The 15,998-nt window shown below is 34.4% G+C and overlaps 1 protein-coding gene across 3 annotated transcripts in view; it reads left to right on the top strand.

The window, feature by feature from the left end:
- LOC107670112 (glutamate receptor 4-like) overlaps positions 1-15,998 on the top strand; it is a 101,721-nt gene that overhangs the window by 16,117 nt on the left and 69,606 nt on the right. For all 3 annotated transcript variants that reach the window (XM_016462603.1, XM_016462604.1, XM_016462605.1), the window contains exon 3: positions 5,708-5,947. In XM_016462603.1, coding sequence (XP_016318089.1) covers positions 5,708-5,947 — 240 coding nt within the window. The remainder of the gene's footprint in view (positions 1-5,707; positions 5,948-15,998) is intronic.

Here is a 15,998-nt window from a genome sequence, read left to right as displayed (position 1 = left end):
ATATAGCTCGATACACACACACACACACACACACACACACGCACGCACACACACACACACACACACACACACGTGTTACATGAGGTCATCACACCGCAGGGCCCGCAGTGATGATGTCACATACAGATGAAAGATAGAGACGCTCCAATAGATCAATCACTGCTTATTAACCAATAGATACAAATTACACTTACCTTGCAGAGTAAGACAGATGTTTTGGTGGCAAATCACTTCATGTTGTTTATTCAAGAGCTCAAAATAGATAGATAGATAGATAGATAGATAGATAGATAGATAGATAGATAGATAGATAGATAGATAGATCTTTCAAAACCTTTAAAAATCTCCAAGCTTCTGAATATATATAAAATAAAAATAATTATTATTATTACTTAAAAATAATAATAATTATTGTTACATACATGTTATCTATACGTTTAATATATATAAATATATATTATATATATATAATATTAGAAATAAATAAACAAATAAAATACAGTGAAAATAGTAATAGTGTAATTCAAATTTAAAATAAGTGTTTTCTATTGTAAAATATTGTCAAATGTAATTTATTCCTGTGATGCGCAGCTGTATTTTCAGCATCATCACTCCAGTCTTCAGTGTCACATGATCCTTCAGAAATCATTCTAATATTCTGATCTGCTGTTCAAGAAACATTTCTGATTATTATCAATGCTAAAAACAGTTGGGCTGCTTCATATTTTTGTGGATACTGTGATACATTTTATTCTTCAGGATTCTTTGATCAACAGAAAGTTCAAAAGAACAGCATTTATTTGAAACAGAGATCTTTTGTAACATTATAAATGTCTTTACTGTCACTTTCGATCAATTTAATGCGTCCTTGCTACATAAAAGTAGTAATTACTTTTAAAAATAATGCATCAATTGGTATGTCAAAGAGACATTTTACCACTTGCTTCCTTTCTATTTATGTGGCATCACACTATGTAGCTCCGCCCACGATGGAATTTCATTGGTCGCCACTTCGCAAACTCACCCAGCTCTCCGTGCCCACCTCCATCTGTCAGTGGATCACCAGGTTTTGGTTCAGCTACCAAATCAGACATCAAGAGACTACAACGGACAGTCAGGACTGCTGAGAGAAATATTGGTGCCCCTCTACCCAGCCTCCGAGATCTTTACATCCTTGTGTGTGTAAACATACTTGGTAATAAAGCTCTTCTGATTCTGATTCTGATTCTGATTCTGATTCTGACATAGCAGTGCATTCTGTTTGGCTGGGAATTTAATCACTTTACAGTTTGCACAGTAGTTCACTTTAAATGGGAAAAGAAAAATGACACTCCAGACTTGTGTAGCTGGTTAGGACATGCTGTCAGTGTAAGGAAAGGGAAGCTGGAATAGCGGAATGAATATAATAAGGTGATTTCAAACATTCATCAGAATATAAAAGACTGATAACGTAACGTAAGTGTGTGAGCGTGGGCTGACTAAAGGTCAGGTCGACTGGTGTGTTAAATTCAGACGGTTTAACAGTGACATCAGTGTTAGAGCAGACTGAACCGCGTTTTCATCACACCCCTGAAGCTTGTTAAAAACCAATATATATATATATATATATATGTTTTAGTTTTAATTAATTTTAGTTAACTTTAGTGAAAATTGTAGTCAGTAATGTAATCTAGGTCACTTTTTTAGTTATTTTATTCTGAAAAACCCACAGACTTTCAGTTTATATACATGACATTGACATGGCCATTCTATATTGTGAATATTGAAAGCTAAATTATATGACACACAGTAGAATATTTAGGGGAGAAAAGAATTAAGGAGAATAAATAAATTATGAAAAATCGACTGCCACTTTGTGAATAATCTGTAATCATGTAATCCAAAAAAGTAACTGTAATCTGCATTTTAAAACAATACATTCTAATTAAAAGTACTACATTTTTTGAATCTGATTACATAATCCAGATTACATGTAATCAGTTATATTACACACACACACACACACACATTCTCACATACATTTAATATTTATTTATATTTTTATATTTTTATTTATATTTAGTCTTACTTTATAATGATAACATATATAGAAGGTGCACAGTGTCATTCACACAAACACTAAATGCCATCATGGTAACACACATGAAATCATGCAATAAACATTCATTTAACAACAATCATAATATACAAAACTGATAAGAAAAAACTAAGAAGAAACATAGTTATTTCAACTAAAAAACATCAAATTTGAAATGTAACGCAGGGAATTTCTGGGAATGTCAATTTACGGTTATTCACTGTAAATTATACGGTCTTTTTCACTTACAAAAATGGTATACTACCGTAAAATTAATGTCCAATACATGTAATGTCCGATACAGTTTTTCACCGTATATAGTAGGGGAATTTACCGTTAACCATTTAATGGGTTTTTACTGTAGCATTTTTACAGTCTTTTACCGTTAAATTCACGGTCATTTTTTACAGTGTACATTTTCACAATGTTATATCAAATTACAGTAACTTTCTCCACTTTTTTTGTGAGGGCGGGAAAATAATATTAACCAAGATACCTGTGGAAAACTCACCGGCAGGTGTTGTAGGTAGTTGCTAAGGTGTAGTTGTTAATATGTTGCTAGGCAGTGGCTCGCATCCCTCTTTCACTGTAAGTCTGTGAGTTCATTCCTCCTCCATACCTTCCTCTACGATCCGTCCATCCCAATCATCACAGCACTTTTACTAACTGTCGCCTACATCTCCATGATGACCAGCCGCTAGACAGACGGTTCGTCCCAACATTACAGTTGATTTGACACATTTCTCCAAACTCAGGTCACTGTTCTCAAAACAGTTAATCTGAACACTTTGAATACTTTTCCTACACAGATTGAACGTTTTAATTCATTTCATACAAATGACAAATCACACAAATAATTTTCTCAAAACAATGTGCACAAAACTCTGAAATGTTTTCCCAATAGTTAATACAACCAACCAATACTTTAGTTTAAAATATCTGGGGAAAAAAAACATTTTACACAAATCACAAACTTTTATGTACCATTTGTCCAAACGCAACAAACAAAACTCTGTAGTTTGTCATTCGATCAGATGAACATGGTGTATTTTCGATTGGCTCTAAACTGATAACTATTTGGTTAATCATACACTCAACACAAGAAATGCAGTTTTCCTAATCGTTTACACATTTATCACAATTGCTTCAGAGTAATAATAAAAGAGAAAGTATACAAAGAGCAAGAACAAATATGCAAATAATGATGATAATAATAATAATTAAATATGTATGTGTGTATAGTGGTGGCCAAAATGATTAGAACACTAGAATTTACACCAGCTAAAAAAGTCATATATATGTGACCCTGGAGCACAAAAGCAGTCTTAAGTCACGGGTATATTTGTAGCAACAGCCAACAATACATTGTATGGGTCAAAATAATTGATTTTTCTTTCATGCCAAAAATCATTAGGATATTAAGTAAAGATCATGTTCCATGAAGATATTTTGTACATTTCCTACCGTAAATATATCAAAACGTAATTTTTGATTAGTAATATGCATTGCTAAGAACTTTATTTGGATAACTTTAAAGGTGATTTTCTCAATATTTAGATTTTTTTGCATCCTCAGATTCCAGATTTTCATATAGTTGTATCTCAGCCAAATATTGTCCTATCCTAACAAACCATACATCAATGGAAAGCTTCTTTATTCAGATTTCAGATGATGCATAAATCTCCATTTCAAAAAAATTGACCCTTTGTGCTCCAGGGTCACATTTATGATCTGTAGTTATAAGAAAAGTTTGTTTGCAGTTCTTGCTGCTAAAGATGACACAAACAGATTTTAAGTTTAAAGGGGCAATTCATTTTTTTCTTTTTCTCATGAGTGATAGCAGGTGTTGGTGTTGGAACAATTTTTATTCGTTTAGATATACACAATATATGTAAAGCAAAACTCCCTGTTGAAGAATAGAAATAAACGTATTTTCATTAGCATATTTGTGCAGCTACAGCTGAATGTGTTTTATAATCAATAGAGAACCCATCTATAGATTTGATGTTAATATTTACTTTTAATAAATGTATTAGTAGAAAAAATTGCAGTGCTTCATTTTGCAGTAAAGTTGAACTGTTTGGTTTAGATAAGCTTGTGTTTGGATGGCTGTGCTAATTGTTTTGAGAACAAGCACATTGCATTGGAGAAAAGTGTCAAATCGACTGAGAAACACTGTAACTGGTCTGTCGATGAATCAGACAGTAAATGATGATGGAGGATCAGCATCTGACAGCACAAACTCTGATTATATACATACTCAACAATAAATACTCAACAGGTCCTGTGAGACAGAGAGATGGATGCTTTTCACACAGATATTCATCTTTTTATCAACACTTTACAAACTCAGCCGTACAGTGCATTAGAAGAAATTGAGTTTCCGAGAAAGAGTGTTATGAGAGAAACACCTGAGTGATGAATAAAAGAGAAGCGCAGGAACAGACTGTTTGATCCTACACTGAAAACTTGAGTATGTCATTCATAGAAAGCGACAGAAAATGCAACGTTATAAACTTACATCAAAGAAGCGGCAGACATGTGTGTTTATAATGAAATTCTGTATTAGGTGTCCAGAGCGTGTGTGTGTGTGTGTGTGTGTGTGTGTGTGTGTGTGTGAGATGCCTTTGAAGTTTAAACACTGACTACTGAAGTCTCTCTCTTTCACTCGCTCTCAGGAAAACATGGACAAACGTGTTTATTATTGAACTTCAAACTCCCAAAAACCTGTCATGAACATATTCATATTTCAAAATAAAAAAGTTCAAAATAAAGTTAATAAAATATTCATTTGAAATAAGAAGAAAATATATTTTGTATGAAGACAATATATCCTATTATAAGGCATCAATATTTATTTATTTCAACAATAAAAATGTAATTATATATATATATATATATATATATATATACATACACGCACACACATGAATGTGTGTGTATCTAAAATAAATTATAAATAATTATTATATAAAACAATAATATTACATATTAATTTATTTAAAATTATATAAATATATATTTTTATAAAATATAAATTATATACAAATATGAAGTATTATTATCATTATTACAATATGATCATAATAGAACTTTTGAAAAATGTAATTTATTCCTGTGATGGCAAAGCTGAAATATTAATTCATTATTCATTCATTTTAAATGTCTAAGTATTTGTTGTCAATGCTGTATGAATTGAAAAGTCTTAAATTTATGCAGGGATCTATCAAATGCAGTGTTTTTATATTACATATTATAAAATGTTATATATAGTATAAACAGATATTTATATATTTTATAACACTAATGAGAATCTAATGAGAATCATCACTAGGAATAATTCGAATGACAAAACACAGAAAAGTTAAACACTTGGATGTATTACAGTAATACAAATTTGAAGGGGAAATATTGTCATGACAATAATCTCTCAATGCAAAAATAATAATAATAATAATCAAATCTAATGCTGATTTTTTTCCTATTGTTTGCATTTGTTTTAATTTTGGGGTGAAATATGACTTGGTGGTGTTGTTTGTCTTTTCTTCTCATTCTTTACAGTGTTATGCAGTATATTTCTTGTGCAGTTACCGTTTATGATACTGAACTCTCTCTCTCTCTCTGTCTCAGTTTGTTCGCAGTATTCGCGAGGAGTCTTTGCGATCTTCGGCCTGTACGATAAGCGTTCGGTGCACACGCTGACGTCGTTCTGCAGTGCGCTGCACATCTCTCTGGTGACGCCCAGTTTCCCCGCCGAGGGCGAGACGCAGTTCGTGCTTCAGCTGCGGCCCTCCATCCGCGGCGCGTTAATGAGCCTCCTGGACCATTACGACTGGAGCCACTTCATCTTCCTGTACGACACCGACAGAGGTCAGAAACACAAACACACTCATCCTTCAGCAAGTTATCAGAACTAAAATTACAATAAAAACCAATGATATTAAAATAAAAGCTCATTCTAATAATGTTAATAACAGATCATGATAACATCAATGTTATTTGAATTCAGATAATATTGTATTTATTTATTTATTATATTTTCTATTTTTCTATTTTAATGTTAATGTTTGTTTAAGTTTTAATAATTTGAATTCATGTGATTTTGTTGTTATATATATATATATATATATATGTATGTATGTACAGTATGTATGTATGTATGTATATATATATATATATACACACACACACACATATATATACATACATATATATATATATATATATATATATATATATATATATATATATATATATATATATATATATATATATATATATATATATATATATATATATATATATATATATATATATATATATATATATACACACACACACACATATATATACATACATATATATTAAATATATATATAAAGTTAAACTATGCAAAACTGTAGCTCTAGCAAATTGCTAGTAATTTGCACAAACGTAGAAAGACTGAAAATAGTATTTTCTTGTAAAACACTCCAATAATCTTTTTTATTTACTATATATACAACATATAAAATATTGCATCTGCAACTCACTCAAATAAAATAAGGTTAAGTTGTTTTTGTATCTTTTATTTCATTTCAAATATTTATGGTTTTAGTTTTCATTAGTTTTAGTTCACTTTAGTGACAATTGTAGTCAATAATGTAATCTAGGTCGCTCATTTTAGGTAATGTATTCTGACTTTTGGATTACTTTTACATTACTTTTGCCTGTTGAATTACTAAACTCAACAGGCTTTGATTATCACACATGAAGAGCCATTTTTGGGTTGTTTAAATACTTTCTGGTGTCTGAGTTTAATGATCTGTTTGTTTGAGCGGCCCGACATGTCAACTTCTGACCAATCTTTGTAGACAGAGCGCAGAGATGAATGAGCAGGAGTGTTACAGAAAACCTTTAGGGAAGGATCATTCATTTTGCAGTTCGGTTTGCTGTACTGTAACTGTACTGTAAAAGTGAGGAAATAGCCATGACAGAAACAGATTTAACATTAAGAGCTTGAAAAACGTAAAAACATACCTTGTGTTTGCGTATGATGCAAGGTCAATATGAACATTTTTTAACGTTAATCCCACTGAAATATCCAGCATGCGTAGGGAAAAACTAATTTAAATGATGTTACACATTCAGGGTTATTCTTGTTAACAACATTTTTTTTGTTAATTGAAATACAATAAATGAAATAAAATAACAAATACAAAATAAAATATTAAATTAAAAAAACTTAAACTAAACAAAAATTAGAAATGTTAAAAAACTAATTAAATTTAGATTAAAATTAAAGCTGAAAATATAAAAATAAAACCAATTCAAAATAATAATAAAATATTAGTAATATAATAAATAATACCAAAATTAAAAATATTAGATTAAAAAAAGAATTAGAAATGTTGCCTTGGCAAGTAACTGAAATAAGTTTTAGTTGAAGCACTTAAATTACTAACTGGAAAACTGAAATAAAATAAAATTAAACCTAAATAGTAATATATACAAAAAAAAATTTAAAAAATAAAGAAACTGACAAAATTACTAAAAATTAAAATAAAAACTGAAAATATATAAAAAGTAAAATATGAATAGAAATAATAGCAATAAATAATTCTAAAATAAAATATAAAATTTTAAATTGAACTAAACAAAAATTAGAAATGTTGCCTTGGCAACTACCTGAAATAATTTTCAGTTGAAGCACTTAAATTACTAACTGGAAAACTGATATAAAAATAAATTAAGCATAAATAGTTATGTTAAAAAAAAATCTTAAAATATAACAAAATTATTAAAAATGTTACTAAAATTAAGATAAAACTGAAAATATAAAATCAATTCAAAATATTAATAAAATCTTTAAAAGCATATAATATTAAAATAACACTCTATACATTACAGAACAAACTAAGAATGGATGTTCGACCAATCAACTAGTTGTTGAACAAACGACTAGTCAATTAGGGAGGTTAACTAGTGCCAACTTCTCATATAGTGTTTTAGCAATTATTTACAATAACTGCTCATTTTGAGATTCATGAGCACCAATTTTGATACGTCACCAATGTCGTATTTCACTCATAAACATTTTTTCACTTAGTCAAATGTTTGGTTTTGATATTTTAGGGATCAACACCAGATTGTTGTTGCACATATCAGAAACATAAATGTATAAAAGACAGACTGCTAAACATAAATATACTAAAGCTTCAGCGGAATCTGCACATACAGGCACGTTTGTAAGTTGGCGTTGGCGTTGGTGTCGGAGTCACAGCTGCCGTTTAATTCTCTCGCCTGGCATCATGGGTGCCCTGCAGTGAGGCAAGACCCGTGTGTGTGTGTCAGGCAGGCTGCTTTCCAGAAGAGAATTTCTCCATATGATTTGCTCTTTTTCAGCCGATTTTAAGCCCAGTGTTTGGCCGCTCCTGCCTGCTGTCGGTCAGCCGAGCATTATCTTCTCCTCCTGGAGCCCAGAGCGACGCCAATCATTCAGTCATCCGTGATCTCCTGCTTACAGGCCAGAAAGAGAAACATCCGCTTTCTTCCCTCATCTTCACTTTCCTCATCTCTTCCCTCGCTTAATAAGTGCTGATGTTTGAATTTGACCACTAGTCTCTTGAGCCGCTTCATCCCAGCTGGCATTGAGTCCAAGGACGACGCAGCGTGTTCTTTCCATCAATTTTGCCTTTGTCCTTTTGTTTTGAAGTTTAAGTTGAAGGAAATAAATTACTGACAGGAAAACTGACATAAAAATAAAATGAAACCTAAATAGTAATGTTAGCATAAAAAAATGAAAAAGACTAAGTTACTAAAATTACAGAATATATATATATATTTATATATGCACCTTGCTAAATGAAGTAGGTTTAATTTAAAACAATACAGTTATTGACTAGAAAAATAAAAAAATTAATTAAACCTAAATAGTAATATTTTAAAAACTACTACAAATGACAAAATTATTAAAAATGTAAAATAAAAAATAAAATATAAAAACCAGCTAAAATATAAAAAATAATTTCAAAATATTAATAAAAATAATAGTAATAAATAATACTAAAACAAAATAGATATAAAGACTTAAACTACACAAAAAGGAGAAATAACTGAAATAAGTTTAAGTTGAAGCACTAAAATTATTAACCGTATGACTGTCACGGAATTGCGTGGAGCGAGAATAAGCATACGACAAAGAAGGCAATTCAAACAATCCTTTAATAGAAATCCATAGATGAACAGGCATTCCAACATAAACTCCAAACATCAACGCAACCACATCAAAGCAACATTAATAACCGGCGGGGACGGAACAGAAATGAGGACTATTTATACTAAAGCAAGAAAGGGACTAATGACTTAATAGAATGAACACAGGTGAACAGAATGAACTAATCAGGGCAACTCAGGAAAACTAGGTCAAAGGAAGACTAAGGCAGGAGAACAGGAACACAAAAGTCCATCTGTGGAGGGCGGGGGTTCAGGAGGAGGGCGAGGGGCTGGAGAAGGGCAGGCAGGGTGGCTCTGACGGAGGGAGGAGCCACGGAGGAGACAGGAGGGACCATGGAGGAGTAGATGGAAAAAGGAGTCATGACGGAGACAAGAGGGAGCTGGAGCAGGAGCCAGGTGGGACCCAGGCCGCAGCCATGAAGGCGACCCACGGTGGAGCCGACAGAGGGAGGAGCCATGGTGGAGGAAGGGCTGACGATTTCAGGGGGCCGACCGACGGTGGTGGAGCAGGTGGCTGAGGAGCCCAAGGCGGAGACGGAGAGCTGATGAGCCAGGGCGACGGGGAGGATCCAGAGGGCCAAGGCGGAGCAGATGGCTCTGGCGACCGATGCGGAGGTGGGGATCTGGAAGGCCGCGGTGGAGCCGGAGCGACAGAGGACCAAGGTGGAGCCGGAGGGAAGGAGGAGCCTGACAGAGCCGGAGGGACGAGGCGAAGCCAGAGGAGTGGAGTCCCGAGGCGGCGGATGGTTGACGACAGACCAAGGCGGATCCGGAGGGACGAGGGAGCCCGGCGGTGCTAGTGGACCGGAGTCCAGGACTCGGAGGCTGGATGCAGAGACAAGGGATTCCTTCAGCCACGACGCCGATGGAGACTGGTAGATCCACGGCAATCCCACCGCACAGATGGTGGGCTGAGGGTGAGATGAGGGGCTGCCAGAAAGCAGCGGTGACGGAGCTGAGGAAACTGGGATGACAGGAGGAGGCAGGAGATGGAGAGTGGGTGGGAAATCCTGACAGGCAGAGGGTTCAGGGATGGTGTGTGCCGCAAACATGCACCAAATTGCGACTCCTAACACAGGGAGCGCGGCGGACAGGGGAACGACCTGTCCACGTAAAGAATAAAACGTGGGTGGGGCCTCCCTCCGCACTCTCGCGCTCCACTGTCTCATCCACCGTCGCGTGCACAGTTGCCGGCTCTCGCACCTGGTCTGACGTGTCAGGCTCTAGCTCCGGGGCATCCCTCGGCTCTGTCGCTCTCTCTGGTGATGGCTCATCGGTCGCGGTGGGCTCTGGCTCTCTGTCAGCGGTGGGCTCAGGCTTATGCTCCGCACTGCGGGGTGATGGTGGGCTGGGCTCTGGGTCCGGAGTGGGGCTGGTGTGTTGTCGTCTGCGATGTCCACAGTCAGCACCGATCCACAAGACACCAGCACCCACTCCACAAAGGCGGCGAAGCTCTCCCGAGGACCGTCCCCAGACAACTGCTCTCGTGTGGTGTTATTCAGTCCGGCTCGGTAAAATGTGCAGAGGCAGTTGTCCGGGTAGTGCGAGTAATTCAACAGGAACACGAATTCCTCGGTGTGGTCCTCGAGAGAGTGGTCCCCCTGCTCCAGCAGGAGAACGAGGACAGTAGGGTCATTCATAATAAAATACTTTCAAAAACAAAAAACAAAACGAGGGGAACACGCTACTATCCTTCTTGTTGGCTGGTTATTCTGTCACAGAATTGCGTGGAGCGAGAGTAAGCACACGATGAAGAAGGCAATTCAAACAATCCTTTATTAGAAATTCGTAGACAAACAGATATTCCAACATAAACTCCAAACATCAACGCAACCACATCAAAGCTACATTAATAACCGACGGGGACTGAACAGAAATGAGGACTATTTATACTAAAGCAAGAGAGGGACTAATGACTTAATAGAACGAGCACAGGTGAACAGAATGAACTAATCAGGGCAACTCAGGAAAAGTAAGTCAAAGGAAGACTAAGGCAGGAGAACAGGAACACAAAACCCTTATCTGTGACAGACTGAAATAAAAATAAATTAAACCTATATGTAGTCATATTAAAAAAAGAATAAAAAGGACAAAATTATTGAATGTAAAATAAAAAATAACAATTATATAAAATATAATATAGAAAATTAATTCAAAATAATGATCAAATAATAGTAATAAATACTAAAATAAATACATTTCGTAAATATTAATATTTTTTAAAAAGTAATACAAATGACAAAAGTATTACAAAATTTAAAATAAAAGATAAAATTAAATAAAATTTATATAAAATGCAATATAAATGTAAACCATAATGTAAAATAATGAAACAATTAAATAAAATAATAATATAAAATAAAATCAATTCAAAATATTAATATAAACTATAATAGTATATAAATAATACTAAAATAACACTCTACACTTTACAGTACAAACTAAAGATTGTGCAGGATAGTCAATAACTAGCTGTCTAACAAACAACTAGTCGATTGGGGAGGTTAACTAGTGCCAATTTCTCAGAAAGTTTTTTAGCAATTATTTACTAAAACTGGCCTATTATTTACCGCTTGATTCCAAAAATTGATTCTTTAATTGATAATTAATTTTGTGAATCATAAGCATTATTCTGATCTTGTTTCTTGAGCCACTTCATCCTCAGCTGGAATTGATCCCAAGGACGATGCAGCATGTTTTCCCCGTCGATTTTGCCTTTGTCCTTGTGTTTTAGTTGATTCCCCGAGCGCTGAGGAGGTTTATCGGACTCACAGACACTCGGCTTGACCTCACACCTCCATCAGCGGATCTGCATTGCGGATCCTTTGGCTAAAACGTCTGTGATCGCTCGCTCACACATGATCGCAGTGGAATGTCCGGCTTATGTTAGCATCACTGCCAGCGATGATATGGAGTCAGTATGATTGTGGAAAAAAGAAATCTATTCAGAAACGAACACAAATTCTTTAACTAATTTTACCCATACTGCAGCTGACTTTTGCCTAAAAACGCATATTTGGACAGGAAGACACTTTATTGACATGTAAAACAGCCAGTCACAGTTTGTCTTGCAGTTTGACTGACAATGAAAAGCTTGTTAAAAATACACTTTGGACATTTCTACAGAAAACAGAGAAGAAATAATCAGAAATGCATGTAGATCAAGGGTGTGTGATATTGACAAAAAAAAAATTATAAAAAAAAAAAAATCTAAATATTTTCTGATTTTGTCGATGGTGATAATTAGACAATATTTTGCCGTTACAGAAATTAATGTTTTCATGTTTGCCACCTTAAACTAATTTCCAGAGGTATTTTACCGTCATAAAATCATTTTATCTAACTTTATTTGATGTATGCATCATATTTTGTCAAATTCATATATTTAATCAATAAATTAAGTTATTAATTATAAGACAATATATTCTGTTACCAAATAACATTAAATCAGTATCAACAAAATCCATTTTTGCATTGCAAAAGAGGCACTGCAATTACAGCTGCATAAACAATGCTATGAGATTGTTTTAAAATTCATATTTTGCATATTGAAATGTATATTTTTGAAAAATTAAATGATACTTTAAGTAAGTCATTGAAGTCATTTATTCAACCAATTCATTCTAACTAGACCCTGCTGATTCATTCAGATAAATGTTTTTAAAATAATATATTGAATATTGAAATTATTTTATATGAAATGAAAATTTAAATATGAAATTAAAACTGCCAGTAGGTGGCAAGTCACTGTCTTAATGAGTGAGTCATTGAGTCATTTATTCAACCGATTCATTCAAACAGGTGATTCATTCAAGAACGAAGGAAGTGACAGTATTTGAAGAGTTCATTCGCAAAAACAGATAACTCCGTTTTTAACCATTTTCAAAAATCATATTTTTTCATTGTGCATTCCAATTAATCTCAATCAAACTGCAGTTGGGCTATTTTGATTAGGAAAAAAATAACTAAGAAATACAGCTAACAAACACAATAAAAACATGATATAATAAAAAAAAACATGATTAATGGAGTTATCTGTTTTTGCAAATAAACTCTTCATTTATGAATGGATGATTCGATTTAATTCGTTCAAATGGATGATTTTTTCAAGAAGGAAGCTATAGTGAATGGATATTTCAATCAACGATTCGTTCAAAGGCGATTAATTCAGAAACAAACACTGCTAAGTTTCGCTCAGACACACAAACGGCTGTTTTGTATCTTTAAATGATTTAAAGGCAAAAAGTGCTACAAAAAGTCCAGTCATCAGTTTTTTAATTAGAAGTTCTCGTAATAAATACCAACTTGTTTAACCGCACTGAATTATTAAATTGAGCTCTGTAGGCTGCGAATTAATTTGGGGGGAAAAAGCATCTTTCATAATGTTAATCATCACTGAAAAGTGCCATTCTTTTTTTAAAGTGTAAAATCGACTTACATTACCCCCCTTCAGTCGCCTCGGGATAGTCGTTCCGTTCTTCACTGTGAATCACTGCTAGCTAGCGTCCGATGGTTCATGTATTTCCATTACAGCAGTACTGGAATCCGCTCGGCTCGCTAATGTTAACAGCACAGTTAAGCTAACATCTCCACTTCTGCTGGCACGCTCACTTCAGCCAAGAAACAGACCATCTGGCGGTCTGGACCAGACTAAGCCATCGCTTCCAGCGTTAGCTTATGCCGAGTTCACACTGCACGATTTTAGCCCGATTTTTCTCTCGCCGACAGGTTTTGCGAAATCGCTGACAAATGCCCAAAATCGGAGGCAAATCGGTGCTCGTTCACGCGAGTGACAATCACGCAGTGTGAATTATCAAAGACTCGATCTGAGGAAAACACGTCGCCGACGCCCGTGAAATATTTGGCATGCTAAATATCTGGAGCTGTCGGCGATTCACAATCACGCTGTGTGAAATGAGTTCTGACTGAAAAACACATCGGCGATGACCTACAGCCAATGAGAGACCAAGATACAGGGCAGCGGGAAGTTCGGGGAGGAGTTATATGAAACGTAGTTTGCGGGCCAGTGTTGCCAAATCCGCGATTTCCGCCGGTTGTTTTTTATGTCAGCAAGTTGAAGCGACCCCAATAACGTGATATTTAGGCCCTGGAATGTGAATTGTACCAGGAGAACCTCGCCAAAAAAATGTGTATTTTACCCCCAGAACGCGATTTTTACTGGGGGACCCCCTCGAAAACAATTGGGCTATTTTTAGGCTAGTTTTGAGTAGTAATTGGGCGGGTTTTGTAGCGAACACCTTGCAACCCTGCACCAGACAGAGCTGTCGGCGATTCTTCCTATTTTAAAGTCATGCAGTGTGTAACCTCCTGTCGTCGTTCCATCGTGCAGTGTGAACACAGCAACAACTGAATGCTACCCCAGATAGTCGTTCAGTGTGAAACCAACAGTGATGCGACGTCTTTGAAAATCGTGCAGTGTGAACTCGGCATTAGCGCTTTGACACTTTAGCCAGAGTCTCGCCACTGCTACCTTTATGAACGCTGACTTTACACTGAGTGAAATACTAATATAATGCGTGCTACACAATGTGTACTGCATATGGCTTACTATTAAAAAAAGAGTATGAGACAGTATGCAGTACGAAATGCTAAACATTTTAACTGTAGCATGCCACCCACATGCATGTTTAAAGTGAGCGACACAGTTATGATCAATTTGTTAAATAAATAAATCAAATAGTTTATGAGACATGAATTTGACTTTGAATAATAATAATAATTATTATTATTATTATTATAAAAATAGTGTGTGAGACAGCATGCATTATGAAATTTAAGGTGGCAAAACTTAGTTTTTAATTCTTTCACTCTGTGATCAGTGATAAATTCAGATTTTTAAATAAAAAAAAATGAAAAAAGAAAGAAACATAAAAAAACTTAAAAAATTGAACATCTGAATTGGAAAAGTGTGTTAAAATGAAAAAGAATCGATAAAATAAAATGCTGTCCTACAATTTTTTTTTCTATTGTAGAATACCTTTTTCACAGAAATATATCACATTATGGAACAAAATTGCATATTCATGTTGACTTTGAAATTATTCAGTGTATTCAAAATAGTACAATGTGTAAAAAAATATGAAAATTTTTCTTGAAATGTTTTCAAAAATTTACATATTTACATTTTGCAAAATTATAAAAACTACATATAGCACTAAATTATTTGAGCCATTTTGCTAACTGATATTCTATAATGTTAAATGTTAAAAATTAAAATGTTAAAAAAATTAAATATTCAGTATTTTTTTATATTTTAAAATATTTACATATTAAAAAATATATATTAAAAAAATTAATTATATTTTGAGTTATTTTGCGAACTGACACTGAATTTCTCCAAACCCTCGCCTTTTGAAGGCATCTTATGCAGCATGCTTCGGATGTACCTTTGCATTTAGTAGCACATCACATGCCTATACATTCACACAGTGTGTTTGGAAAGCAGCAGGTCTAGTGTGTTTACACACGGAGCCAGGGGCGGACTTACCCATCTAGGTGTGTAAATGTATAATTGCCTTTTCATTCTTTTTTTCAGTTTTATTTAAATTTGTAGTTAAAATAACTAAACATAAATATATTTTAAAGTTTAGAATTAGACAGCCTTTGCACACAGACTTAAGCCCCGTTCACACCAAGAACGATAACTATAAAGATAACTATAAAGATAACGATATTAGTGTCCACA

Source organism: Sinocyclocheilus anshuiensis, unplaced genomic scaffold (genome assembly GCF_001515605.1).
Source record: "Sinocyclocheilus anshuiensis isolate Anshui unplaced genomic scaffold, SAMN03320099.WGS_v1.1 scaffold48, whole genome shotgun sequence".
Taxonomy (NCBI): domain Eukaryota; kingdom Metazoa; phylum Chordata; class Actinopteri; order Cypriniformes; family Cyprinidae; genus Sinocyclocheilus; species Sinocyclocheilus anshuiensis.
The sequence above is the reverse complement of the archived record's forward strand: the minus strand, read 5'-3'. Positions and strand labels throughout refer to the sequence as shown.